The sequence below is a fragment of the Durio zibethinus genome, chromosome 11 (assembly GCF_047325235.1).
Source record: "Durio zibethinus cultivar Kanyao isolate XHJ-2024 chromosome 11, ASM4732523v1, whole genome shotgun sequence".
In the NCBI taxonomy this organism is placed as follows: domain Eukaryota; kingdom Viridiplantae; phylum Streptophyta; class Magnoliopsida; order Malvales; family Malvaceae; genus Durio; species Durio zibethinus.
Window position 1 is genome coordinate 4460312 of NC_143172.1, and position 23572 is coordinate 4483883.

General features: G+C 35.5%; 5 protein-coding genes across 5 annotated transcripts; 3 read left to right on the plus strand and 2 right to left on the minus strand.

Moving 5' to 3' along the window:
* The first annotated feature begins 1941 nt into the window (after positions 1-1941).
* On the plus strand, positions 1942-4983 carry LOC111289680 (putative polygalacturonase). Its single transcript, XM_022880925.2, has 6 exons — positions 1942-2001; positions 2300-2647; positions 3394-3514; positions 3605-3779; positions 3879-3949; positions 4067-4983. The coding sequence occupies exons 1-6, from the start codon at positions 1969-1971 to the stop codon at positions 4732-4734; spliced, it is 1416 nt and encodes a 471-aa protein (XP_022736660.1). The 5' UTR covers positions 1942-1968; the 3' UTR covers positions 4735-4983.
* A 72-nt stretch (positions 4984-5055) lies between these two features.
* LOC111289681 (mitogen-activated protein kinase homolog MMK2-like) lies at positions 5056-9567 on the minus strand. Its single transcript, XM_022880927.2, has 6 exons — positions 9103-9567; positions 8302-8431; positions 7481-7618; positions 6493-6825; positions 5673-5856; positions 5056-5565 (listed from the first exon to the last, which is right to left on the minus strand). Exons 1-6 carry the CDS (start codon positions 9267-9269, stop codon positions 5393-5395), a joined length of 1125 nt encoding a protein of 374 aa, XP_022736662.1. The 5' UTR covers positions 9270-9567; the 3' UTR covers positions 5056-5392.
* Positions 9568-12865: 3298 nt separating this feature from the next.
* LOC111289679 (heat shock protein 83-like) lies at positions 12866-15988 on the plus strand. Its single transcript, XM_022880922.2, has 4 exons — positions 12866-13101; positions 13557-13698; positions 13816-14096; positions 14190-15988. Exons 1-4 carry the CDS (start codon positions 12961-12963, stop codon positions 15741-15743), a joined length of 2118 nt encoding a protein of 705 aa, XP_022736657.2. The 5' UTR covers positions 12866-12960; the 3' UTR covers positions 15744-15988.
* Positions 15967-18279, plus strand: LOC149515998 (putative pentatricopeptide repeat-containing protein At3g01580). Its single transcript, XM_089768701.1, has 2 exons — positions 15967-16032; positions 16144-18279. The coding sequence occupies exons 1-2, from the start codon at positions 15967-15969 to the stop codon at positions 18277-18279; spliced, it is 2202 nt and encodes a 733-aa protein (XP_089624827.1).
* A 280-nt stretch (positions 18280-18559) lies between these two features.
* On the minus strand, positions 18560-20953 carry LOC111290091 (small ribosomal subunit protein eS10z-like). Its single transcript, XM_089768702.1, has 7 exons — positions 20945-20953; positions 20350-20442; positions 20188-20283; positions 20058-20106; positions 19691-19967; positions 19445-19574; positions 18560-18853 (listed from the first exon to the last, which is right to left on the minus strand). Exons 1-7 carry the CDS (start codon positions 20951-20953, stop codon positions 18770-18772), a joined length of 738 nt encoding a protein of 245 aa, XP_089624828.1. The 3' UTR covers positions 18560-18769.
* Positions 20954-23572: the final 2619 nt, after the last annotated feature.

Here is a 23572-nt window from a genome sequence, read left to right on the forward strand (position 1 = left end):
CAACAATGCCAAAAAAAAATAAAACACGAGTGGGGAATATCAATGTGCCAATAGCTCATTGGGTGGAAATCCTGCATATTGATGGTGGGGAATTTTAGGTTTAGGCGCAATGAATCCACATCCACAAAAAGCCCACTACCAACCAACAAAAATAGGAATTTAATTCCCTTTTTTTTTTTTTGTTTCTTACCCAAAATGTTGTTCTCGTGAATGCTTCTTATGGTTCATGTTTCTTCTCACAAAATGAGCCTATTTGTTCCCAAAAAATGATGGGAATCATGTTGAGTAATGTATTGAATAAAGGCAAGAAAAAGGAAATATTAAAAAGCTAAAATCTTTAATCTTAAGAATCCAATAACTCAAATCTCAATTTTTTTAAGATAAGAAATTTTAATTTAAAAATATAAGAAAGAATTATAAATTTTAAAATTTAAACTCTAAATTTATTAAATATCATTTTTTAAAAATATAAATAAAATTAAATCTCGAATTTCAAATCCCAATTTTTTGTTTTAAGGAATTTTCTAATTATCAATAAAAATTATCTACATGTATGTAAATTCCAAATGCTTGATCTGTCCGGCAAGAAATTTTGTTTCCTTGAAATTATTGAATGATAATGAGTAAAATATCTTGACAAAAAGAATATGATGAGTAAAATATTAAACTAGGCCCGTGAAAAGGTGGGCTGGCGTGACTGTGAGATAAGGCAAAATGCTCATGGGTGGGCATTGGCACTGCGATTAAAATTCTGACAAAAATTAAAATCTGTTGTGACCGGTGGACCCAACCATTAATAATGTTCACATCCCACATCATATTCAACCAAAAATATACATAAATTCATCGTATGTACAATCCCTCAAATTCATTAGCATTTTTATTTTTCAGAAGATGAACAGAACCTCTTGATTATTGGTCCTTTCTTCAAAACGACAACAATTTCTAGGGGGGGGGGGGGATTTGGCGGTCATTGCAGTTGTTAACTTGAATTTATATTATCTAAGAATCAAATATTTCTACATCATACTTTGTAGTAGTCATTTCCATGGCTTAAACGTGCAAAAGTTGGGTATAGTTTGCATATACAATCTGCAGGCCATGTGCCCACACAGGGAAATTCTCATGGAACCTGACCCAATAGGCTTTTCAAAAGGTAGTTCAGTGAACCAGGAACCTATCGGGAGAGATTGGGAGTTTCCATTTATAAATATCAGCACCAAACTAGTGGGAAATGCCTTTTTATAGTGCGCATTGTGTGTTCAATATTGCACCATGTTTTCAAATCAACATTTACATCATAGCTTCAACTGAATCAACTCCTGAATATATGAGAATCGATGGTTATTGATCAGTTTCATATGATTCCGATGTGAATTTTGATTCCAACTGTCAATTCACAAACAGAAAATACCATGTGTTGTAATATTCTTGATGTTCTCCAAAATACTTTATCTAAAAATTTGGTACTCACAAGATTCAAATCCCTTCTTGCCTTTGAACTTTCTCAAATGTCTAAAAGAAACGGTTAGCTGTCCATGTCAATGATCACTACATAGTAAGAAAAACAATACTAAACAAAATAGTTGTGCTTGATAAGAAACATCATTTGACATAAACATAGGTGTTTATATCAGGAAAATAGTGCAAATGACTGCAGGAAACAGGGCAGAGGATTTGGTTTCATCTCTGATTCATGGACAAATGAAATGAAATCATCACGTTAAAAACTAGCTTGAATTCTGTAACGGAAAGTGTCTGAATTACTCCGTATATTAAAGGAAAAGTCAAATTTGTTGAAGGGACAGAGGGAACTATTTGGGGGTTGAATTGTAAATTCGTTGTTTCTTTAACCTCGCCATAAACGGCTGCCTTTTTGAAGATTCCTGAATGCTTTGAACCTCAGTCTATATAAACTCCTTGCACGCCTCCGAACAAAACGAAAAACCAACATTATTTTTTGGCTTGATGGAGATGTGGACAACTCCAAGAAGAAACCAGGTAACCGGGAAATTCTTCCGTTTTAGTCTTTACGTTTATCTTTTGTCAATAATTAATAGCATACACATTGAGTATACCATCATCTGCATAACCTTCCGCCCAAATTTGACAACTTTAATGTGAAAGTAAAGTTTTATTGGTTTCTTATTTTCTCCTTAATTCCATGTTTCTTTGGCTTGGAATGTCATTCTTGATGCATTGTTAAGCCCAGCCTTATCAGTTTGCTTACTTTACCATAAAAATTCATGTATATTTGTCTCTGTCCTTCTCATATATATGCCCGTTGCTTAATTTGCAGGTTCTGCAGGTTCTTGATACCATAGTATTACTTGGAATAGTTTTGGTTTTGATTAAAATAAATGGTGTTGAAAGCCGAAAGGTGAGAGTTTTAGACGCATTTGACTACTCAGCTATAGATTGCAGCAGAAAGTACAGTGCTTCATTGACAGACTTTGGAGGAGTTGGTGATGGAGTGACATCAAATACAAAAGCTTTTCAGGCAGCCGTTGATAACCTGAGCCAGTATGCATCAGATGGCGGATCCCTACTATTTGTTCCTCCTGGAAAATGGCTGACTGGTAGTTTTAATCTTACCAGCCATTTCACTCTGTATCTCCACAAGGATGCTAGTCTTCTTGGTTCACAGGTTAGAAACTCTCAACGGCAATATATATTTGATCTTTTTCGTCCTTTTTAATTAGTAATACCCCTTTTTTCAGGTTTTATAAGCTAATAGGAAAGAAAAATTATTACTTAGGACTTTATGAGAAAATGGAGGAAATTATGGAACAGATAAAATTGTTTCAAAATGGGAATTTTACATTCACTACCTTCAATAAACAATATATTCATTCATGGGAATTGTGCTAAGTAGGATTATTTATTTGTTTCTGCAGTTTAATGCATGTGAATCAGTTTCTTCTCTCTTATAAATGGGGTTGTGACTGTTTTAAGATTACTTTATTCTAATGCTAGACGTAAACAAGAGAGATTAGGGAACGCCTCAAAATGCAACCAAGCAAGGCATTGAGGAGAGACCGCAAAGCACAGGGCCCACTTCATTAGTTTATTTAGACTTCTGTGGATCTGAACCGTTCAGTTTCCGTCCTATGTTAATTGTGGGTCTACCTTGAAGGTTCACCTTCCGAATGAGCTTAAATCATGGGCCCCTCATTCTGACCATTAAGACCAGCCATAAAACTTGGAAATATTGGGTGGCTGCTAATTGCTGAATACCGTAATCTCATTGTACTTCTTTGATGGTGAATATAATTTTACTTAAGAAAAAGGTTTAAGCCTTTAAGGTGAATATAATAATATCTAATTACATGGTTTATGCTGTGTTTTCAGTCACGTATGCTTACTATTTCTTGTGTCTGGAAATTGTTTTAGGATGAGAGTGAATGGGCTATCATTGACCCTCTACCGTCCTATGGTCGAGGAAGGGATGCAGATGGTGGAAGGTATATCAGTCTTATTTTTGGAACCAATCTTACTGATGTTGTGATAACAGGTATCAAGAATTGTTAAATCATCAATGAGATTTATCTAAACAATACCTTGGTTTATGAAGTACTAAAATATCGATTTCATCATATTTCAGGGGACAATGGCACTATCGATGGTCAGGGTGTTACCTGGTGGGACAAATTCCACAAGGGAAAGCTGAAATACACTAGGCCTTACCTTATTGAGATAATGTACTCCAATGAAGTTCAAATCTCTAATCTCACATTGATGAACTCTCCTTCATGGAATGTTCATCCTGTTTACAGCAGGTTTTTGCCCCCCCCCCCCTTCATTTGCCAGTTTACAGTTTCCTCAGCATGCTGGCATATTGGTATCATGTTCTAAGATTGCTAGTGATTAAAATGCAGCAATGTTGTTGTTCAACGATTAACAATCCTCGCACCAGTAACTTCTCCAAACACTGATGGGATCAACCCAGGTGAGAAAGTGGACAATGAATCTGGCTAAGCAACAGATGTTGATAACCTTTTACCTGCAGCATGTTTTCTACTTCATCGGTGTTAAAAGGTTTTGTTTGCTTCCTTTTTTTCTTCAGACTCTTGCACGAATACCCGAATCGAGGACTGCTACATTGTCTCTGGAGATGATTGTGTAGCCGTAAAGAGTGGCTGGGATGAATATGGTATCAAGTTTGGTATGCCAACAAAGCAGCTGGTGATCAGACGGCTCACATGTATTTCTCCATTCAGTGCAGTAATTGCACTAGGTAGTGAGATGTCCGGTGGGATCGAGGATGTTAGGGCAGAAGACATCACAGGCATTAATTCGGAATCAGCCGTGAGGATTAAAACAGCTGTGGGAAGAGGAAACTATGTCAAAGACATATATGTGAGAGGGATGACTATGAAAACTATGAAAATGGTGTTTTGGATGGCAGGGAATTATGGCTCTCATCCTGACAATAATTATGATCCTAATGCAATTCCAGTTATCCAAAATATCAATTTCCGAGATGTTGTTGCAGAGAATGTGACTATGGCAGCTAGATTGGAGGGAATTCCAGGCCATCCATTCACTGGAATTTGCATATCCAATGCGACGATTGGACTGACAAAAAAGCCAAAGAAGATTCAATGGAACTGCACTGAAATTGCCGGGGTTTCAAGTAATGTTACCCCTCAGCCGTGCAATCTGCTTACGGATCAAGGACCCGAGAATGCCTGTAAGTTTCCAGATGACAGCTTCCCAAGTGTCGAAATTTAAGTTTAAATGTGCTCTTACAGAATTTGTGACAGAATATGAAGTTATGAAATCAATTTCTTTTATGTAAGAAATAAATATATGATTTGTATTTTACAATCCTTCTGTAAACTCTCATCAGATACAAAGTCGGATGAAGTCCAGCCTCGGTCATGTTTGATCGAGTTTGCAGTCGTAAACAAATCTCTAAGCATGATATACACAACCCCCAAAATTTTAGATGATTATTGGAAGGTCTTTCTTTTTCTATTCCATGGTTTCTTGACGCCTGAGTTAGAAAAGTAATTAAGCTAACAAAAAAAAACAGAAAAAGGGGCCGTGATCAATACAACATCCAGTGTTTGCACTGAGCTCTAGAACTTGCATTATCTACTAACAATAAGGAAGATTTGAGTCAGTTTGTTCTGATCATATAATAACCTAAACTGACATCCGATTGGGCTTATGTAGAACCACTTTTGGGTCCCAAATGTCACAAACAAGGTATGCTTCAGCTACTTGTACATTAGTTCACTTCGAGTGAAAAGGAAGCAAACTTGAATGATATTCCTAATTTCTATCGACTCCATTGAATGGTGAGGAACAACATCATATTAAGGGAATTGCAGTGAAAAGAAGTCGTTCCCACTATATTTCTACATAATTTCCAAAGGAGATTCTCTTAGTGGACAGAATCAGGATTGAATTTCACAGATTCCTTCCAGATAAGCTCTTTGATGTGATCTTCGGTGCATGATGATTGCTCAAAATCAAAACTGAAAGGCCTGGCACAGACAGGCTCATCATTGATATCGTGAAGGGATACCAAGTATGGGTGACAAAGTGCCTCATCAACTGCAAAAATAGATGCAAGAAATAATCACTGATATGGAGAGACCAAAGAAGGGGGAAACCATCAGAAAATATTCACAGTGCTTGAAATTGTATTTCTTGGCTTGTACCTGTAATTCGTTTGTTGGGGTCAAATACAAGCATTTTTTCTAGTAGATCAACAGCCCCAGAAGACAAATTTGGGAATCTAGCTGAAAATTGTTGCTTCCTACACTGTGGAAGCTGTCTAACATACCTTCGGGCATTATCACTTCTGAGAAATCCAAGACTGGCATCATCAGGTGAACCTATCAACTTTTGGACAAAAAAGAGAATGTATTTAGTTTAAAACTTTAACAAACTGAGGTTTACTAGCGGAATAACAACATTAAAAAGAAGGGGAGGCTAGAGAGGTTGCTAACAACATGCAGCATGGTACACATTAATATAACTTTTGAATTTCAAATGAATACATTTCTTCTGGAACATCTGAACTAGGATAATCACATGGAATGACAGTTAAGACACTAAAGCTATCTTTATTTCCTTACGGAACCATAACCCACACTAAGGAAAAGATTGGTGTACTGAACATCAATTATTTTTAATTGTTTGTTGTTTTCCTTACTTTCCAATATACAAACCATCACAGATATTTGTCAATCAAGTCAGGCCAGATGCTTGCTCCTAAACTGGACAGTAATACCATCATCCCCATCATCAGGATTCAGGGCCATGCATAAGCAGATGCGATACCTTTCTAAACTTATTGTCAATATGAACCAATGTGATGAGGGTCAGCAACCAGAAATGAAATGCTCAAAGAGACTTTTGTGGAAGAGGAGGATATAAACAAAATTTTATAGCAGATCACCCAATGTTTTATATCCTGAAATCATATCATAGATTATGAAAGACCATGGCAAGAATAATTCAGTGGAAGTTGACTACCTCCGTGATGAGTCTCAGCTGATGAACATAATCTTTGCCCGGAAACAGAGGTTCTCTCGTCATAATTTCACCAAGTATGCAACCAACAGACCAAATATCAATGGCGGCAGTGTATTCTGAACAATTAAGGAGCAACTCTGGTGCTCGATACCACCGAGTGACAACATACTCGGTCATGAAATCTGTTTCAGATGTTGTCCTTGCCAATCCAAAGTCTCCAATCTTAAGGTCACAATTTGCATTCAAAAGCAGATTGCTTGGCTTAAGGTCACGATGCAAAACATTGGCTGAATGTACATACTTCAGCCCTCGTAACAACTGATATAAAAAGTACTGCAAAGGTTTCATACAATATCAGTGTCATGTCTTATGCACTGTCAAACAAAATCAAGGTATCAAAACCTGTAATTATATTTCAATCACAAGAAAGAGATACTGTAAACTTTTTTGTAAGGTTTCTGCATCATTGCTGTTCACTCATCTTCTTGTGACAAAATGTTCTTAAATAGGGCTAGTAAGCCAGCGGCACCGAGGCTTGCAGTTGTAGTCCTGCATTCCTTAAATCCTCAAACAAGGGGTAAATAGTTTGGTTTGCTAAATAACACTGTGAGTGCTGTAGCAATCATTTTATCATATTAAGGGCAAAGGTGTTTGCTAGCCGGGGCAATTAGTTTAACCTAGAAATTCTCCAATTTACATACTGCATAGCACAGTACTCTCCAGTCCCCAGTTTAGTATACTAATTTGATGGCATCAATCCAGTTAACAGCTTGCAAGCAGTATTTGTTGTTTCCTCCAATTGGTTTTAAATCAATCAAGGTTTTAGTGAAAGTATGATAATAATATCTAAAAAAATAGAATGCAATGTGGACTACATGAAGTCCCCTATGTTATGAATTCCTTCAGCAAAAGAACTAGTTGCTTCAATAAATTATGAGGAAAAGTTATATCAGTAACATAAATGCTCCTAAAAATTGTTCATCCAAACCTGACAATGATCATCTGTCAATGGTTGGTCAGAGCGAATTATCTGATGAAGATCAGTGTCCATCAATTCATAAACAATGTAAACATCATTGAAGGTCTCCTTTTTCGGTGGTCGAATGATGTCCTTGATGGCAATAACCTGCAAGAAGAGAACTGAGTAGTGGTTCAAGGAATAATAAAAAGACTGCAGATTGTTAGAAGAAGAAACTTTAACTGATAAGGAGTATGTGCAGATCAATTCAGTCAATGTAAAGAGGATATATAGTTCCCATTGAACACGCCACGCTTTAAATGCGTATGAAGCAGGTATTTGTCATAAAAATACTAAATAAACAAACAGTGAAAGAGTGTTTGCACTGATTGCAACTCTTAAGATAATCCCTTCAATTTCAGCACAAGTAGTCCAGAAAAAGCACCATAATTCATGAACATCAATGCGAAAGCTTCTAATAAATTGCTGCTAATGCTGCAGTAGCTAGCCACCTGATTATTGCTAAGACAATATCAATAGAATGCAACTGGTGTTCCTACGTAACAAAATATCAAAAATCAAAGAGTTCACAACCAACATATGCATAAAGAATGCAAGAAAGGTAAAAGAAATGCAAATAGTGAGTCATAGAAACCAGAAAGTACTTCTGAGCTCTATAAAAAGGAAGCTGGGAAGTAGGAACACAAGAGATATCCCCATTGTTAAATGTCCACGCTCCAAGGAAATGTTAAAGAAAGGGCTTGGGAACATTATGCAGCAGATGCATAATTATCCCTAGGAACAAAAATTAAAGTTGCAATTTCTGGAAATTATAAAGAGCTTGTGCTTACATTTTCATGGTCCATGTGACGAAGAAGCTTAATTTCTCTCAATGTCCTTTTGGCATCAATCCTATTATCAAAAGCATTACCAATCTTCTTAATAGCAACCTCCTCGCGCGTCTCTGAATTAACAGCAGCACTGAAAAAGAAAAAAAAAGTCATGATTCACTGCCATATTAACAAAGCATGCAAATTCCAAATGGTATGTGGAAAACAAGAAAGCTTTGTAAAGATTTTTTACAGGCATAAGCAGATCATCTATTTCACTTTTCCCCATTCTTTCATCTTTTTTTTTTCCTACAACATGTTCAGAATATTCTTTGAACAACCCCAAATCCATCAGATGGAAATCTTGAGCTTAAACCACATTCACTAAAAAATTCAAATTATATACAAAACATCAAACTGATTCAATCATGTGCCAAACTGAAATTAGAAAAATAAAATAAAAAAAAAGGAAGCCCCCAAATCATAGCATATAACCATTAGCCAGGGAATTTAGCAGCTTCATCAAGAACAAACTCTAAGTTTGTCAAATGAAAGAAGCTTCATTTAACTAATTACAACGTCACTCTAATCATCAGATAACAAAACTTCCCCAAAACCACAACTTATAAAACCCCTTTTCTTAGACCAAAACAGAACCACCCCCCTTTTTATGATTAAAAAAAAAAAACCCACAAAGAATCAAACAAAAACAAAGGAATAGAACATAAAAGACAGAAAAAAAACAACGAAAAAACAGAAAAACCCATCAAATATTTCAAGAAAACGTGAAAACTAGCATAAATAAACAAGTCAAAAACTCACCAAACAATGCCATAAGCACCTCTACCGATTGGACGAATAGGAGGCACGTACTTACTGGACACCTCAAACAAGTTACCATACACATTGTACTGAACATATTTACCTCCATAAGTCAGTACTCCCTTGATATTGCTTCCCTCTAAGCTTGATTCTTTTCTGCTTGCCATTTCCTTTTTAACGTCTTTGCCCTTTTATTTATTATTATTATTATTTTGCCTTCTTCTGCCTCACCTGCAAAACTTGAAACCCAGTGAAAAATCTGCGTTTCTCAAAATGGGTTTGCTTTCTTTCAGCGCTATATCCGGAGCAGAAGCATTGTCGGCAATTTTGTTTTGTTAATTACTCGTAATGTTACTTTCGGCTGCAAAATTTTAGCATTTTAAACTGAGTTTTTTTTTTTTTAATCTAATGAAAATTATTTTGGTTTGAAAATCACTGAAAGGAAGGAAACTTTCTTAAGTTTCCTAAAATAATAATTAAGAAATGGTTTTAATTGAGGGTACATTTATAGCCCCGTAATTGTTTTTATGATGCCAGTGATTTTGTGCCATGTGGATGGTTGCATGCCATGGGTCCCACTCCTCTTTACTATGATTAAAATCTTGACTGAGTTGGTGTACCAACTCGGAACACCAACTTAACTTTTTCCTTTTTATTTTGGTCGAAATAACAACAACTTAAATGGATATTTATAAAAAAAAAAACCAAATTATCATAAGATATCAATTTACGCAATTAAAATTTTTTTAATTTTATATATTTTTAATTATTAATTTTAATAAACTGAAAAAATAAAGTTAAATTATTTTTTATTTATCTTTTATTTTTTGAATTTATTAAAATTAATAATTAAAAATATATATAAAACTAAAAAAATTTTGCATTATGTAACTGAATCACTCCTCTAAAATTATTATAAAATAATAATAATTTATTATAAATTTAAAGAGATTCATTTAAAATCTAAGAATATTTACTTTTAAAATTTTAAAAATTTTAAATTTATTAATCAATATTATTATAATTTGTAAGACAACGATAACATATTGTATTTATATATTGATATTGCATTAAATATAAACAATAAAATTTTTTATTATATATTTTTTTAATTGATAGAATTTCATTCATTATTTATTTTTCAATTTTATTGAATAGTATAAATTTTATTTAAATTTAAATATTGAAAAAGGGTATCAAATTCATGGTTTTTACATTTTAACATCTAATTAAAAAAAAAAATCAAGAGAGCAAATGTTAATGGTAATAAATTGACAAACCCCTCAAAAGTCATACATTTATCTCTTCCAAGAAATAGACACTATCAGTATTAAGAAAATAGCCTCATGTTTTTTCCTTCTTTTTATTATATGAAGGATAATAGTATTTTGAGGAAATTGTTTGATGAAATTTTCAGAGCAAAGAGTTGGGTGAATATTGAAGTTGCATGGTAATCCTGCACGGAGCTTAACATGTGGTTTCTTTTTACATCGGCAGAGAGCGTGATTACTAGAAGGTGCCAAGTATTTCCATAACCACCTCCTTTCGGATATTATGGTGGTTGCGCGGATCACGGGATGTTTGCTCCCAATCCCAGGCCTCTTTTGGCTGGGCAGGTTGCATGGTGGCATCCGTGCTGTGCTCTTTGTTCATCTCTGCCTTAGCCGGCGCCACAACTCAGTGCACATTTGTCCACGTTTCTAACACTCGATTTCTTGTAGGAATAGAAGATTTAGATTTTTTTTTTTGTTGGGTAGTTTTTTTAAATCATTTATTTTAAATTTTAAAAATATGATATGATATAAATATGATATAAAAATAAAATATAAAGATAACATAAATTAAAATTATAACAATAATTATATATAATTTTAATAAAATAAAAAATTATATTATCTATTTTTATATTTATATGAATTATATCATATAATTTTTATATAAAATATAAAATAAACATTGTTAAATTTACTTTAAAACCAAGATTGTGATGTATTGTTAAATTTACTTTAAACCCAAGATTGTGATGTAATGTGAGGAATAAAAGGAACCCATTTTTTTGTACTTGATAAGGCCAAGATTTTGGGTAAAAAGAATTGTCCCCCTGTTTTAGTTTTTGTTGTAGGAAAATAAAACTAGAGACCCCTTCATTGTGACTTCATGGGTAATGGGACTATCATGGCTGCCCATGGCTGCCCTTTTGCAGCTTGATTTAGGCCCATCTTTGAATAATTATGACGGAAAAAGACCTATTGCCTATTGGGTTTGACTTACATCCTCAGTTTTTTCTACTGTGTTGTACAACTGATATCTGTGTCTCTCCTGCCTACAGCGTATGTGTTCAATAGCATATATTTTTGGAAAGATCTGCTGCCAATACCATTAGACTTGCCTGGCGCTTTCTTAGAGCATTTTATTATCCAATGGACGAAATTCAGCCAATCTATTGAGTGGTGGAGGATAAGAATGATGATAAACTGACTACCACGAATCCAGGTTGACCGCTGCCAAATTTTGTTCCTGAAAAATTTTTGCAGACTCTATAAGAAATCACATATGCAAACAACTGTCAAAACATTTCTGCTAGTAAATGAGGAAACAACCATAAGGAAACCAGTAGTGCAGAAGTGGTAACCATCTAAAGTCTAATAAGACCATCTAGCTCAAGTTCTTGGCAAAACATCGGCCTGAATCCAGACATTATCAACCAACTAGTTATAAGTGTCAGTAATAGTTGCGAAGAGTGGAAAATCTACCATGAAGGCAACAAGTGGGACAGAAGAATTTACCTTATTGTGCCTTTTGATTAGATATAACATTAAATTCTCACATATCTTATAAAATGTGATCTATTGTATAGCTCTTTTAGCTTGGCAAAAAAATAATATATATATATATTGACCCATTTTTTTAATTTTCATTAAAAATAATCACTTCCCACTTAAGTCATAGAAGCTTTTGTCAAAAACTCAAAATGAATTAAGGTAAGTTAATGGAAAATGTTTAAATACTTTAAATATGATCGACCTTTCTTCTCACTTCGATTGACAAGAAAAAGAACAATGGCAAGCTTTTTTTTTTTTTTTCAATTAATTCTATATGACTAAGTATGATAGAAAGATGTTTTTGTGATTTTATCATCTCTCTTATAGTGTGATTAAAGGAAAACAAATTTTAATTAAAGACTCTAAATATACTTTGCAAATGCAAAATATGATTTTTTTTAACATTCATTTCATTTTGTAATATTTGTATAAATAAAATTATTTTTAACCAAAAGTAGAATAATTTGGCAATGAAAAAAGCATTGACATTACAAAAAAAAAAAAAATCATACAACTCCTTTACAAGAAAAATGACATTCTCAATTGAGATTTGCACATTTAATTTAACATACAATATGAGAAAAGAAAGGTTGAGTTAATATTATTATATGATGAAAATAATATCCATAAACTTGGAAATTTGGGCTTAAGTAGAAGTCCAAGGGCCCAACTATCATTTTTCTTGGGTCTTAATTGAAAAACAGGTCCAAACTAGTTTGTCACAAGCGGCGTCGTTTGGGGCAATTTACCATCCGAGCCAAGTCCCGGAACGAAGATTCTGGATCCACAGTCTGCAACAGCAGTTGAGAGTAAGGACAAAAAGGGGACAAGAAAAGTTTAGAAAATGGAAGAAAAGTCTGGAACCCGCGCAAAACCGATACCAAAACCTTCCATTTGCTCTTCTCTAATTATATATTTCACCTCTTTGAACTCTTGTTCTTGTACAGAAATCCAAAGCGAAACTCAAAAAACAAAAATTGTCAATCGTGCTCTCGTTTTCTTTTCTTCATTTTCCCGATCGGTTGATCTGCAATTGATGGCAGACGTGCATATGGGATCAGAGTCAGAGACCTTCGCTTTCCAAGCGGAGATCAACCAGCTCTTGAGCTTGATCATCAACACTTTCTACAGTAACAAAGAGATCTTCCTTCGTGAGCTCATCAGCAACGCTTCTGATGTACGTATATTATTTTGTTCTTTTTTTCTACTTTCATAATTTTATGTCTTTGTTTGTTTGCTGAGAAAAAAGAAAAGAAAAGAAATTTTTCTTAGGAATTTATATTGTTTCTCATGTTTTTATTATAGGTGGATTGTTCTCTACTAATATCATGATGTTTTATTTTGTATTTTTTAAATTTTATCTGGATATTTGAACAGTAAGTTGGTGTTTTTGTGGTGTACCGAATTTCTGTTTAATTTATGAATGCTTGCCTTTCAGATAAAAAAAAAAAAAGAGTTGGTGTTTGTGTGTATTGCTTGTTTTTGTTTGTTTGGCTACCGCGAAAGAAAAAGGAGAATTCTAATTTTGATATATTAGTATTCCTTTTGTTTTTCTTCCTTTTTTTTTGCTGTTAGGGGAGATTGGTATGTTTGATTTAGAGACTGAAATGTTTTGGTTACTGTTTTTCATAGGCATTGGATAAGATCCGATTTGAGAGTTTAACGGACAAGAGCAAACTCGATGCTCAGCCGGAGCTCTTTATCAGAATCATCCCTGATAAAGCCAATAAAACCCTTTCTATCGTGGATAGTGGCATTGGCATGACCAAAGCAGGTACATAATTAATTAGAAATCTACAAGAATTATTTTTATTCACCTTTTCAGTCGGGAATTATAAATTCTTTTTCACGTATTCAAATTGAAGATAGTAATTCTAATGTTCTTGTTTAGATTTGGTAAATAATTTGGGGACAATTGCGAGGTCTGGAACAAAGGAGTTCATGGAGGCATTACAAGCTGGAGCTGATGTCAGCATGATTGGTCAGTTTGGAGTAGGGTTTTACTCGGCTTACTTGGTAGCAGAGAAGGTGATTGTCACCTCAAAGCACAATGATGATGATCAATATGTTTGGGAGTCTCAGGCAGGTGGATCTTTTACTGTCACCCGGGATGTGGGTGGTGAACCTCTTGGCAGAGGTACCAAAATCACCCTGTTCCTTAAAGAAGATCAGGTGAGTTGTAATTTGACGTCAATTTATTAGTACTTTTAATTCTTTCGATATGATTGTCGGTATTTATTTTTTGTTTGTTTATATATGCTGTAGTTGGAGTACTTGGAGGAGAGGAGGATAAAGGACCTCGTGAAGAAGCATTCTGAGTTTATCAGCTATCCAATTTACCTATGGACTGAGAAGACTACTGAAAAGGAGCTCAGTGATGATGAAGATGAGGACACGAAGAAGGAAGAGGAAGGTGATGTGGAGGATGTTGATGAGGATAAGGAAAAGAAATCAAAGAAGAAGAAGGTTAAGGAGGTGACCCATGAGTGGCAACTTATCAACAAGCAGAAACCAATTTGGTTGAGAAAGCCAGAGGAGATTACGAAGGAGGAATATGCATCGTTCTATAAGAGTCTCACAAATGATTGGGAGGATCACCTTGCTTTGAAGCACTTTTCTGTTGAGGGACAGCTTGAGTTCAAGGCAATCCTGTTTGTGCCCAAGAGGGCCCCGTTTGATCTCTTTGACACAAGGAAGAAGTTGAACAATATTAAGCTTTATGTTAGGAGAGTGTTCATCATGGACAACTGTGAAGAACTCATTCCTGAAGATCTGTCATTTGTCAAGGGCGTTGTGGACTCTGATGATCTCCCTTTGAATATCTCTCGTGAAATGCTGCAGCAGAACAAGATTCTTAAAGTGATTAGAAAGAATCTGGTGAAGAAATGCATTGAGATGTTTTTTGAGATTGCCGAGAACAAAGAGGACTACACCAAGTTCTATGAAGCTTTCTCCAAGAACATCAAGCTGGGCATTCATGAAGATAGCCAGAATAGGGCTAAGCTTGCTGACTTGCTAAGGTATTATTCTACGAAGAGTGGTGATGAGATGACCAGCTTGAAGGACTATGTTACTAGGATGAAGGAAGGCCAGAAAGATATCTACTACATCACTGGTGAGAGCAAGAAAGCTGTTGAGAACTCACCATTCCTTGAGAAACTCAAGAAGAAGGGATATGAAGTGCTGTTCATGGTTGATGCTATTGACGAATATGCTGTTGGGCAATTGAAGGAGTACGATGGAAAGAAGCTAGTGTCTGCAACTAAAGAAGGGCTCAAGCTTGATGAGGAATCTGAAGAAGAGAAGAAGAAGAAGGAGGAGAAGAAGAAGTCCTTTGAAAACCTTTGCAAGACGATCAAAGAGATTCTAGGAGAAAAGGTTGAGAAGGTTGTTGTGTCTGACAGAATTGTAGACTCTCCTTGCTGTTTGGTCACTGGAGAATACGGATGGACGGCCAACATGGAGAGAATCATGAAGGCCCAGGCTCTGAGAGACAACAGTATGAGCGCTTACATGTCTAGCAAAAAGACAATGGAAATCAACCCAGACAACGGCATAATGGAGGAGCTAAGGAAGAGGGCTGAAGTTGACAAAAATGATAAGTCAGTCAAGGGCTTGGTACTGCTGCTCTACGAGACTGCTCTTTTGACTTCTGGTTTCAGCTTGGATAATCCCAACACATTTGCAGCAAGAATTCACAGGATGTTGAAGCTGGGTTTGAGCATTGATGATGATGACACTGCCGATGCCGATGATGTTGATATGCCATCTTTGGAGGAAGAGAGGAACGAGGAGAGCAAGATGGAAGAGGTCGACTGAGGGAGCTAAAAGATAGAAGTGGTCAATACTATTCGATATGTACATCGGTGTAAAGTGTCGTCATTGAGTGTAAACTTTGCCGGTTCTGGTCGTGTGCTTTTAATTTAGGTTTTTATGGGTCGTTGTTAGTGGTTTGTCCCATGGCCATGTACTATTTACCCTGTTGAGAGATGTTACATCTGATATTTCCTTTATATATATAAATATAAATATATGTATATAAATGCAATCTGAGTTTTCCTCCAGTTTGACGTTACCTTCAAATTTTCTTTCTTCTCATTTCGATCCAGTAAACAAATACATTAAGCAATGGTTCATGACTATATGTCTCGAACTCTTGTTTCGTTTGTTGTGAAGTGAATTACTGTCATTGGTTCAGTAAAATTCTAGACTCTTTCAGATGCCTGCTTTTCAGCTCTTACCCTTGGGGCAGACAGATTCCGCTAGTCTCCAACTTCCTAAACAAAGAACGAAAATTAGGAATGTACAATTGCAAAGGTCTGTATCAAGCCAAAACTTGTCCTATGACCGCTTAGCCCTAGACTCTGTATCAACAGTCCATACGTTAAAATCACGTACAGGATCGAGGAATTTAGAATTGGGATCTTGCATTCACGCGACAGTATTAAAATCTGGATTGCAAAGCAATGTCTTTTTTAACAACTCTCTTCTGGATATGTACATGAAATGTGGGTGTATAGAAGAAGCCATAAAACTGTTTGACCATATGCCTAAGAGAACCGTAGCATCATGGACATCGATGATTTCAGGTTACTGCCACAATGGATTAGCTGATGAAGGGATTTCCACTTTTGTTCAGATGCTGGAGAATGAGTGCCCCAATGAGTTCACTCTAGCAGCTGCTTTACAAGCTGTTGCACAAATTCGCAATTTCAGATTCATTTGTGTTGTCCACAGTTATATTCTCAAGAGTGGATATCTCGAGGATAGCTTTTTGCAGAATTCTTTGGTAGGTGCATATGCAAAATCTGGGGCTTTCGTAGATGCAGTTAAGCTTCTTGAGAGATTGAGTTCGCGGGATGTTGTTTCTTGGACTTCCGTTATTTCAGGTTTTGTGCTACATGGCTTGATGGGAGAAGCGCTACAGGTCTTCTTCCGGATGCAAGAAGATGGGATTATACCGAATGAGGTGACAATTTTGAGTGTTTTACATGCATGTTCCTTCATTGGACGACAACGCATATTGCAATGGATTCATGGCTTCGTTTCAAAATTGGGATGGCGTCGACATGAACTTGTATTGAATTCTGTAGCTGAGATGTACTTAACTAATGGGTACCTCAGAGAAGGAATACAACTTTTTTCTGAATTTTGTTTTGATGGTGAAGGACAATTTCTTTGCCCGGAGACAATGGCAACTCTCCTGCAGGGTTGCGGTCATTCCAATTATTTGAAGTTTGGGAAACAACTCCATGGCTACCTAATCAAACATGGGTTTTCTTCATGCGTTGTAGAAAATTCTTTGATTAACATGTATGCAGAAAACAAGCAAAGCGACTCAGCCTTCCAAGTCTTTGCCAGGATGAATGTGAGAGACATTATTTCTTGGAATTCATTGATTACACATCTCGTCAAGAATGGTCAATTCCAAGAGGCCTTAATGCTGCTTAAAGATATTCACAGCAATCGTGGAGGAGAGATGGTGCGTCCAGATTTTATCACCATGTTGGCATCAATTCAGGCTTGTTCAAACTTGTCATCATTCATGCCAGGGCAAGTTATTCATGGCTACATAACAAAAACTGGCTTAATTAGTGATATCTTCATTCAGAATGCTTTGATAGATATGTATGGCAGATCAGGGAGGTTGGATTTAGCAGAGAAAACCTTTGAGGAGATGTCCACAAAAGATATAGGTTCATGGAATTCATTAATTGCTGCATATGGAATCAACGGCAATGGGAGGCCTGCTCTCCTGGCTTTCACGGGGCTAAATAAATCCAGTCCACATAAGCCGAATGCTATCACCTTCACCAACATTCTTTCTGCATGCTCGCATGCGGGACTGGTTGAAGAAGGCTATAAAATATTCAACCGCATGAGAGAATACGAAGTGGAACCAAGCATGGAGCATTTTGTTTGCGTGGTCGATCTCTTGGGACGGTCAGGGAAACTTGAGGAAGCGGAAGCCTTCATAAAGGATATGCCAGTAACACCAGCCAACGATGTTTGGTATGCTCTACTGGGTGCGTGTGGGTTTTTTGGAAATATCAGCATAGCTGAGAGAGTTGCGAAGAAGCTAAGTGTCCAGGATCCTGAAGGCAAAGCTTGGAGAGTTGCACTATCAAACGTTTATGCTAGCAGAGGACAGTGGGAGGATGCAGCGAAGATGAGGTCACAGGTAATGCAAGTAGAAGGGATGAGAAAGGAAGTAGGATGGAGCACTGTTGAGGTAGAAGGAGAGATGTTCAGGTTCATGGTAAATGATACAAGACATCCAGAGAGTAAATTAATCTATGCTACCGTAAACGGAATGATGAAACATGTAAGAGAAGGCGTTACAATTCGATTGTGAACAATTTAAATCCTCAGCATTCAGGAAAATAGACCATAATATCTATCATGAAAGTAGAACATTATTTTAGAATTTTATTCTTTCAAAATTCAGCTGCACAACACAAGTCAAGTACTGAACTATTTATAACTGATTTTTGGATTCCAGTTACTTATGATCGAATTGCTTTTTGTGCCACAATGTCATGAATAATAAACGTTATAACTGTCTTACCTGAAAACAGAATTCAATGAAACACAGCTCCGAAAATATGAGTAAAACAAAATGACATCTCAAGCACTTAGTGCAACAAACACCACAAACTGTGCATATTGATTAGGGCAAAGAAAACATTGTTTCTAGATTCCCCATTAAATGAACCAAGGAGAAGCAATAATTTATAACCATCAAACAACTACAATTATCATACGTTGAAGCATAAGACAGGTAATATTAATTCCAATTGCCAATAAACCTAAACTGACAAAACTCTCATGAAAAATCATCCCGCTCAAGGAAGACCTGCACCACCCGCAGGTCCAGCACCACCATAACCACCACCTCCACGACCAAAGGCAGGCCTTGAACCAGGGCCCTGTGTATTCACAAGTAAGAAATTATATCAGCTTTTCTGTTTTAAGAAAAATAACATATTCATATGGTTAATGATGCCTAGGCATGGCCATATCAATAGGTGGTGGCCACATGAAATAAATGAGAAAAATTATTCAAGCAATCATATGAAAATTGCATCTTCAAAGTGAAAAACAACTAGCATCTCTTATGCACAAATCTCTTTCCAACCAGTCCTAGGGAAGGGAAAATGACTTTAAATGACTGAAACTAAAATTTACATCATAATGACACTCACTAACAGCTTACCTTAAGCCACTTTCACGCAATAACAACTCACCTCCAAAAATATTTTCGATCAAATTAGAAATTAAGCTTGTTTAACAGAACATGGAATTACCAAAAAGCAAACAAATGATTACAAAATTGACCAAAGTTCAGAGAACTATTGTAAACACCGTAAACCTTACGCATACAAGCCAAACTATGTAGACAATACACTTGACTCAAGTGATAACAAAGAAACAGAATAAGCAGCAATCGAGGATAATATATGTCATCCGTTCATACAATAAAAAGAAAAAACTTTCAAAATTATTCAAAGCAGCATTACCCTGAATGAAGGCTGATAATCAGCAGGGGCTCCTCCCTTGTCACCAAAATCACCTCCTCCTCGTGGACCTCCACGGTAGCCATCTCTGTCACCAAATCTCCTCTCACCGTCACCAAAGCGTGGTGGACCACTGATTCATAACCACCAAAACCAACAGAAATATCAACAAAGCATGAAAATTTCATCAACCTATATATAAAAAATTATTTTTATCAAATCAAAGAGCAAAAAAACCAAAACTGTTACCGTGGACGGTCACCAGGAGGCCCCATGGGACGACCAGCAGGCTTAGTTTGTTTCTTCAAAGTAGCGGGAACAATCTCAGAAGGAAGATTAAGGTAAGTCCTTAGGAACTCAATGCCATCATTGGTAAGGTACCAGTAATAATGCATCCAAGCAAAAGTTTCACGCACGTATTCCTTCGACTTGAAGCTTTGCATCAGCTTAATTACTTGAAGATTTGGAACATCGATTTCCGGGTGCTTTGCCAAGTTGTAATCTTTCTTTGCATAGCAAACACCCTCTGGTAATAACATAAAAAACCCACATTTCAAATCTAAAGATCTTAATAAAAAATGGGAAATGGGGATGAGATTTTTTTTTCTTTGGTTACCTTGAAAGAGGTACTTGGAGATCTCGCGGCGGTTCTTTTCTGGGATGATCTAGGAATCAAGAGAACAAACATATTAAAGAAATTTTCTCATAAACCAAACAAAAGAGGTTAGAAAGAGCGAGAAAGTTACCATGATTGCGATGAGATAAGGGACGGCGGCGAAGAGAGTCTGCTGAGAAAGGAGGCTTTTTCCCTCTGCTCTCTTATCGCATATAACAGAGAAACCCTAGTTTAGCGTCCGGGGTTTTTTTATTATTTATTTTGGGCTTTTTTGTAGGCTTTATTATTGGGCCTCCAATCGAAAATATGGTCTCAAGGTGTCATTTGATAACTGCATTAACCCATTAAAAAGATCAAGGGGAAGAGTCCAACTATGAGCCTTAACCTATGAGAGCAAAGCATCAAGGTTTTCATACCAAATAGCAATTCCATGTGTACAATCTTTTTTTCTTCGATGATTCGAATTTTGCTCTTTGAAACGGAAATTTTGCATGAATTATTAAGATAAATGCTTGGGAGCTAGAATAATTCAATATTTCAGCTAATGCATGTCATGGCCATTAAAACTTTGGGGCAATGATAAATGTGCAAGTTGAAATAATATATAGTTTTAAATTCAAAACCATCCATGGGATATTAAATAGTTTGTTTACAATATTGAATATACAACTTAATTTTGGTTGACTTTTGAATAATGTTTCCTTTTCCAAAACTAGATCAACCCAACTACTATATAAATGATTGTTTTAGACAATAAATGTTATATTTTTATTTAAATTAATGGAGGTAAAAATAAATAAATAAATATACAATATTTTAAATCCTATCCTATAGACAACATTAAACCAATTTTCTAAAGTTTGGGCATAATTTAAGCTAGCTCTAACCTTGATCATTTTATCTCAAAAATCCAAACAATTAATTTATATTTTGCAATGTTAATAGAGGTTGATGCAAGTGGTTAAAATTTAGGGTTTGACTGCAAAGCACCCAGATTAAAACTTTTATAATCCTTTATTTGTAGGCGATTTATAAGTCTAAAAAATCTTTAAAAAATCTCAAAGAATCTTTAAATCCTTTTGTTAGTTGATGGCTTACCTTAACTTTGGAGATGGAGTAACCTCCCTTAACAAAAAGAAAAATCTACAGTTTGCCATGATGCTTGATTTTTCTTTTCTTTTTTTTTTACATATTATTACAATTTTGAGGGTTTCAAATGGATTCTTTGTGAAGGAAAAACATGTATTGAACTCAAGAGGAGAAAAAAGAAAAAAAAAAAAAAAAAGAAGCTAGACATGGTAGGCAGCATGTCAGTATAACTGTGAATCAAAAAATCTGTTTACAAAGTCACCCTTGTTTTCAGATGGAACAGTCTAAGATGGCTGCTGATTAATTTAAAACATAATGTGATTCTGATTCTATATATTCAACCAGGCATTGAAAACAAAGGCAAGGGAGTAAAAAAGAAACAAGGAGATGCGAAGGAAAATTACTATCTAATGTATATATATTTAACTTGATTTACTTTAATCAGCTGATCAGCTTGTCAAATGAATATAAATTATGATGTTTTTTAATATTCTTTTAATTATGTCAATGCGCTTATTTTAATGTATGCATGGAATGTATTTGTCCCTCGAAGCAAGAGAGACGATCCAAATGAAAATGCCACAGAAAGATTAAAAAGAAAACTAAGGTAATTTAAAATAATTCTCATAATATATAGAACAGGATTCCAGGAATTTCAAAGAGAAAAATCTGTCTGTGAAAGTGTATTGCAATAATGAAATTTGAGTTTTTTTTTAATGAGACAAGAACATTTAAAAGGAAGGAACGCAGATATATAGTCAGATTACTGGTTAAAGTTCCTTTTAATTATCACCAGATGCGAAGTTGATATTGAGATCAAAGTATATATAACTATGATTTCATGAACACGTCATATAAACATTTCTTAAAATTTTGCAATGAGACAGATCATATGATTTGATGAACACGAAACACTGTAATTCTTGAATTGGCAATGTGACATAATATTCTTGCCGGTTGCTTCACAAGAGGAGAAAGGTCCAGCACAGCGGAGACAATAATCAATAACTCAAATAAAACTCTCTTTCTCTTTCAAATTAAAAGCGAGCAAACATACAGCATACCAACTCAAGATATCTTAAAGTAAAGAAATCAATGGGAAAACTTTAGATTTTATACATTTTATATATATTATTGAAAGAGGAGAGGTAATAAACTTCTTCCATATTTAGACAGCTTTGATTGATTTGAAGCAATGTTAGAATCCCTTCTTAGGTGAGGAAACATCTTTTTGTCATTTCAGTAGAAGCCGTACAAAGTGATTATGGCTAGTTAATGGCCGACCAATGGTATTAGCGTTAATGTATATATCAGGCCTAGTGGACAAGGACAACCTTTTCCCACCCCCCATCAGCTTTTAGGATCGATCGGATGCAGAGCAAATGTGCATTTCTTCCTTGAATGGGTCCTAGCTCATCATTAATATATTTCAAACTAAACCTTGGGTTTTGATTTGTTTTAACATTCATAACTCTCTTCAGCCACATTACATTCAAGACCTATAGCTCCCTAGTCCCCCCCCCCCCCCCCCACTCAAAGGCTCAAACAGTCCAATTAAAAAGAATGTCTCAATTGATTTCTACATATATGTGTCCTTGCTGCATGATCAGTTCACTCTTCTTATTACTCATTTTTCCCTTCTTCTAGAGAAAGAAAAGCTCTACAGGGTTTTTAACCAAGTTAGTAGCAATAAAAACATGTGGAATTTTCTCCTGGAATTGTGTTGCATGAATTAATATCCAAGACTTGTTAAACCACTTTCAGTTTTCAAGACTATTCTGCCGATTAATAAGCATCATTTTGAAACAATTGACAATTGCACTACGTGCAAACAAAATAGTTATTTAAACGATGATGTACATCGGCCACAAGCCTATAACAGCTTCAGCTATATCTTCAAAACTAGTGATGATTTCATCAAGTGATCAGGAAGTAATAATTCATCGGGAAGACCAGGAGACCACTCAGTGATCATGAAAACTAGACAAACCAAATAACAGTACCTTGTAATATTACGTATGCAGCTATAGAGAAACATGTCTATTTATGAAAGTTATATGCTGTCTTTAACGTAGTTTTCTAGCGTGTCTCATAATATTGTTTTCTTGTCGAAAGCTATGATATCAGACTGTAAAATCCAAGAACTTCCATACTATTGTATGCACGTAGAGATCGTTATCGTTATATAGAATATGTGAGCAGTCAAGATCAGTGCAAAAATTTTCGGGCAAGCTGTCTGGCAATATTAGCCATATCTATAAAGTTTCAAAGTTTAATTTACGGTAGAGAAAGACATCAAAACATTCTTAATCAAAAAGTAACTGAGGTTTCCCTCCCCATGCACATTGGTAATTAGTACTTTTTTCAGAATCATAAAATCTTGAGAACAATTCAAAAGAAATTAAAAAAAAAATTGAAATTGAGAG

Coding starts and splice junctions, on each gene's coding strand:
- LOC111289679 (XM_022880922.2), top strand. CDS start 12,961: ATGGCAGACGTGCATATGGGATCAGAGTCAGAGACCTTCGCTTTCCAA. Junction 13,699..13,815: donor CATTGGCATGACCAAAGCAG/GTACATAATTAA, acceptor GTTCTTGTTTAG/ATTTGGTAAATAATTTGGGG. Junction 14,097..14,189: donor TGTTCCTTAAAGAAGATCAG/GTGAGTTGTAAT, acceptor TATATGCTGTAG/TTGGAGTACTTGGAGGAGAG.
- LOC149515998 (XM_089768701.1), top strand. CDS start 15,967: ATGCAATCTGAGTTTTCCTCCAGTTTGACGTTACCTTCAAATTTTCTT. Junction 16,033..16,143: donor TTTCTTCTCATTTCGATCCA/GTAAACAAATAC, acceptor AGACTCTTTCAG/ATGCCTGCTTTTCAGCTCTT.
- LOC111290091 (XM_089768702.1), bottom strand. Junction 20,107..20,187: donor CTTATCTCATCGCAATCATG/GTAACTTTCTCG, acceptor CTTGATTCCTAG/ATCATCCCAGAAAAGAACCG. Junction 18,854..19,444: donor ATTATCAGCCTTCATTCAGG/GTAATGCTGCTT, acceptor GTGAATACACAG/GGCCCTGGTTCAAGGCCTGC.
- LOC111289681 (XM_022880927.2), bottom strand. CDS start 9,269: ATGGCAAGCAGAAAAGAATCAAGCTTAGAGGGAAGCAATATCAAGGGA. Junction 5,857..6,492: donor AGCTGAGACTCATCACGGAG/GTAGTCAACTTC, acceptor TTTGTCCAAAAG/TTGATAGGTTCACCTGATGA. Junction 5,566..5,672: donor CCCCAACAAACGAATTACAG/GTACAAGCCAAG, acceptor CTATTTTTGCAG/TTGATGAGGCACTTTGTCAC.
- LOC111289680 (XM_022880925.2), top strand. CDS start 1,969: ATGGAGATGTGGACAACTCCAAGAAGAAACCAG. Junction 2,002..2,299: donor CAACTCCAAGAAGAAACCAG/GTAACCGGGAAA, acceptor CTTAATTTGCAG/GTTCTGCAGGTTCTTGATAC. Junction 2,648..3,393: donor CTAGTCTTCTTGGTTCACAG/GTTAGAAACTCT, acceptor AAATTGTTTTAG/GATGAGAGTGAATGGGCTAT.